At 35.9% G+C, this 4,395-nt stretch overlaps 1 protein-coding gene across 1 annotated transcript in view; it reads right to left on the bottom strand.

The window, feature by feature from the left end:
* LOC134839713 (ubiquinone biosynthesis O-methyltransferase-like) overlaps positions 1 to 1,676 on the bottom strand; it is an 8,858-nt gene extending 7,182 nt beyond the window's left edge. The window contains exon 1 of the mRNA XM_063855335.1: positions 1,255 to 1,676. Within this exon, the coding sequence (XP_063711405.1) occupies positions 1,255 to 1,614 (360 nt within the window). The 5' untranslated portion in view covers positions 1,615 to 1,676. The remainder of the gene's footprint in view (positions 1 to 1,254) is intronic.
* Positions 1,677 to 4,395: the final 2,719 nt, after the last annotated feature.

Below are 4,395 nucleotides of genomic sequence, written 5' to 3'. Positions count from 1 at the left end.
GAACTGTAAAATAACTGAAGATGGAAGTAAATTGATTGAATCGAATTAAAGACTTGTCTGGAGTAAATTGTTTGAACGCTTTATGTATTCGCGTATATATAACTATTTTGAATACTTGTCACTATTTATAGTAAACAGTTTGAGCTCAGGACAAAACGTAGTACCATAGACGTTCTGGTTGAAATTACAGAAAAACTTAGACACGGAGGTAAAATTCTTTTTGTAATTTTTTCTGGATTTAAAGAAAGAATTTGACGCTCTAGATCAAAAGAATTTGACGCTCTAGATCATTCCTAACTGATTCAAAATTTGATTGCAATAGTATCAGAGGTAGTTGTTTCCAATGGTTTAACAGCTATCTATCGGATAAAAGTAAAGAATTGAAATTCAGACTTTTCATCTGAATAGCTGGGATTAATCTGCGGCGTGCTTCAACGCTCTGCTCTAGGGCATCTGCTGTTTTTAATATATATCATAATATCGCCTAATGCATGCAGAAAAGCCTACCTAATGCATGCAAAAAAAATAAGTCTACCTCGTCGCTGATGACACCAATGTATCTGCTTTAAGTTTTCTTGGTTGTGATATTAATACTACCTTTGAAAATATAAATCATTGGCTGAATGCAAAAAGTTAGCTATAAATTTTGAATGTTCAAATGAACAGAAAAACAACTATATATGAATTTTCAGCAATTTTCATACAAAATCTCTTCAAATCCCATAAATTTTAAACTGCCTCCTACTACCTAAGCGTAAGAATCGACAGCAATTCAGTCTTCCAAAGTCAATTTAAGTATTCTAGAAAAAATACTTAAACAATACATGTAGCCCAGTGAAATCAACATTGTATCCCAATGACAGGTTCGATTCCCGGCAGGGTGCATTGCTGGTATAGTAGTATACAGATATAGTGAGAATAGTAATGGATAATCAGGTAACCCAAGGCGAACAGAGGAACCCATATCAGGTATATGTAGGTGAAAGGGTCAAAGTGGGTGCAAAAAAGAGGGTGAAGTGGAAAAGAAAAATAAAAAAATGATTTAATCTATTTCTTATTCTAAATTAAAATGCGCCGATAGCGCAGTTTTTATGAAGCGCGTCTGATGAACCGGGCACGTGGCTCGTATCCCACTCTGGTCATTTATTTCAATTTTATTATGATTCTTTGAGTAATCAAATTCATATTCAAATTGCGATCAAATATTTTGCGTGGGTTAATTTAATCTTTCTTTTTTTTCAAAAAAGAACAAACGTTCGGACACGCACTTCTGGAAATATTGATTCGCACCGCAACCTCACCTTTCAGAGGATAAGGTGAATTTTCTTGTGTGTTCATATGTTTCACAATCCACGGCACTCGAACTGTGTTGAACGAATGCAGCGCTTTGAAGGGTCCAGTTTCGTCCCACCATTGTGAAGAGAGCCGATCGAATTTGCGGATTTCACGAGACGACATTCCCTTATTCGCGCTATTGGTCGCAGCTGTGTTTTTTCTTACGTGACTTATAATGAGCGTCCTTCTTGCAAGCATGAAGCAAGGTTGAGTACGTCCACTTACAATACGCACACATTTTGATAAGATGTTTGCTGAATTCGATACTGAAAGGTTCATTTTTATACGTATATCATTAGTTCACCCAACCCACAGCAATTCAAATACAATCACAAAGCAAATGATCTGAAAAGAGAGTTCTGAATAAAAACAAGCACTTATCAAAGTTGGTAAGTATCATATATCTAAACGGAATCCTTATTAAAAGGCTGCTCAAAAACACATTAATTATGGAGATTTCAACGTTTTAATCGATTCAAGACGAAACAGATTTAAAACTTACGATCTCTCAAAATTCAATGTTTAAGTGGTCCTATCCTTGGCCTTATCATCATGGATTGTCCAAGCTTCATGAAAAAACCATGTAACTTAAATCCGCCCTTGACAATTTTGGCTCGCCTGTGCTAGCGAGTGACTCGCATCTGAGCTGAAAACAGATCATTGGATAACGCAGGGAATAACGCGTCCAAGAGTTCTTCAAGATAACAAGGGTAGCCAGTAACTGTGGGAGTAGCACATTTTGTTACGACCACAATAATTGAGCGGCTGCGGCCTAGCGGGTAAGGTGTGCGCCTCTTGCGGCCATGCGTTCGCCCACTTCGGGCACTGTTGGAGGGTTCCCAATGTCACCCCTTCTCAATCTGGGGACGGCTAGGGCAATTTGGATGACAGTCCACCTCCCCCAGGAAAACCAGGGGCTAATTTAAAACACACAAAAAAGCAATAATTCAAACGATTTTTTTACACAAAGACGAAGCTGAGCGTCGCACCACTTGCGATACAAAAATGAATGACTATGATTAAAAGAAAAAATTAAAAAAAAAACTTCAAAAATCTGTTTTTCTCAACAAAAAAGTTGCAACGAAAGCCCAAAATTTCCGGAATAAAATTGCCTGCATCATTAGAAAAAATAAAAAGAGCTTTCGGATGCTAGAAGGAAATCGGATTTTTGAAAAAAAAATCATTTCCGCGGAACTAAGCCCACGAAAATGAGCGGACTGACAATTATCTAAATTAGCCGAAAATTTTCTATTGGCAACAAAAACAGGTCTCGACTGGAATCGAACTCCCGGTCTTTGTCTTCTCAAGCGTGGTGGTTAAAACAACTTGAAAGAAGGCTTAACCTTTAAAAAGTTGGGCTACGGGAACTAAGCCGAAAAAAATAGAGACGGACGATAACACGAAAAAGCACAAACTCTAGTTACCAAAAAAAAACCAGGCCGGATTAGAAACGCAACCCTTTGCGGCCTCAAGCAGTTGGGTTACCTCGTCGCCAGATGCGCTGGATGGTTGATTGAATTTAAAATTATAAATACCAAGCGGTAAAAAAGACCTGAGCAGAAACCTTTCATGAGGAAAAAAATTGTAAACTAATGAAAAAAATTGTCCCTTTCCCCTCAGAACACACACATGCAAACAGAAACTTTTTTCTATCTCCAAATGACGCAATAAGAGGCCACTAGCTCGATATAAAATAAGACAAAAAGACAAAATGAAAAAAACTTTTTTTTTGACAAATTGAGGTGGTAAAACTACAACCAATCTAAAAAAAAACGACTTTCGATTAGGCTGGATTTTTAAAAAAGTAAAATACACTTGAAGCAGCAACAGTGAACTTTTTGTTCACATCATAGGTTGAATCCAAACAACCGGTTGCAAAAAGCATATCTTTATTAATGGCTACGCCCAGTTTTTGTAGAAAAAAAATACGGCCTTCAATCAATTGAAAGTTTTGAGCCTTTTTTTGAAGTTTTTTACTCTTCTCGAAAGTTACCGTGCCAATTCTCAGGTTAGGGTTTCAATCGAGAAATCCGATATTGGAAACCCTCTCTTCTTTGCTACCTGCTTTTAGTCGAAAAAAGTTGAGGATTTCGGAAAGTCAAGTATTTGAACTTCGTCCTTTTGTAGAAATTATTTAATTTTCCGAAAAACTACCTTATCAAATCTGAGATGAAAATTTCAATGGAAACAGGCGGTTCCGTGCGTTTTTTCCTGCAGAAAAATTTTCTTTGTAAAAAAAGTTTGCTTTGGAAAAAAATTTGAAATCTCAAAAACTTTTCCTCTTCACGCTTATTTTGTCAGAGAAACAACTAAGGTTTTGGGCGAAGTGCAATATTTTAAATTACGCATTTCGTCCTATGTCAGTATGAATAATTCGCAAAATATCAAGCATGTACCTCCAGTTTTAGCTGGGCCCTAGGTTTCCTTCATCGAGATAAACGAAAGTTTTGGTTCATCTAGCTTTTTTCAAGTTTTTTTTTCCATATTATGCTGCTGTCTCTGTTTAGTAAAGTAGCTTTTCTGAGATAAATATTGTTTCGGACTTGATCATTGTCTTTTGCCTTCTGGCCTATGTTAAAAAATCTCTTTTTATTTTTGAAAACAATATTTAAAAAAAATTCAAATTACGCATCTTCAGGGACCTATAATAATGATCGATATCGCTATGGATAATTGTTTGCTTCGAAGCGCTCACTTTAGTTTGAAACCAGTCGTTTCAAATGCTAAAGTCATTAATTACTATTTAATAACTTTAGAAATTGAAACTACTAATTTCAGACTAAATAAAGCGCTGTGAAGCAATCAATCATCCTTAACGATATCGATCATTATTCTAGGTACCTGAACATGCATAATTCAAATTTTTTAATTTTAATATTGTTTTCAAAAAAGGATTCTCAACATAGACCAGAAGGCAAAACACGATGATCGAGTCTGCAACAAGTTTGAAAACTTTTTAACGAAAATGATCATACCATCTAAACTACTTCAATATTTATCTCAGAAAAGCTACTTTACTAAACAGAGCCAGTAGCATGCAACGGCATTTTTATATTCAGA

The sequence above is a fragment of the Symsagittifera roscoffensis genome, chromosome 2, assembly GCF_963678635.1.
Source record: "Symsagittifera roscoffensis chromosome 2, txSymRosc1.1, whole genome shotgun sequence".
Taxonomy (NCBI): Eukaryota; Metazoa; Xenacoelomorpha; order Acoela; family Convolutidae; genus Symsagittifera; species Symsagittifera roscoffensis.
This window is presented reverse-complemented; position numbering and strand designations above follow the sequence as displayed.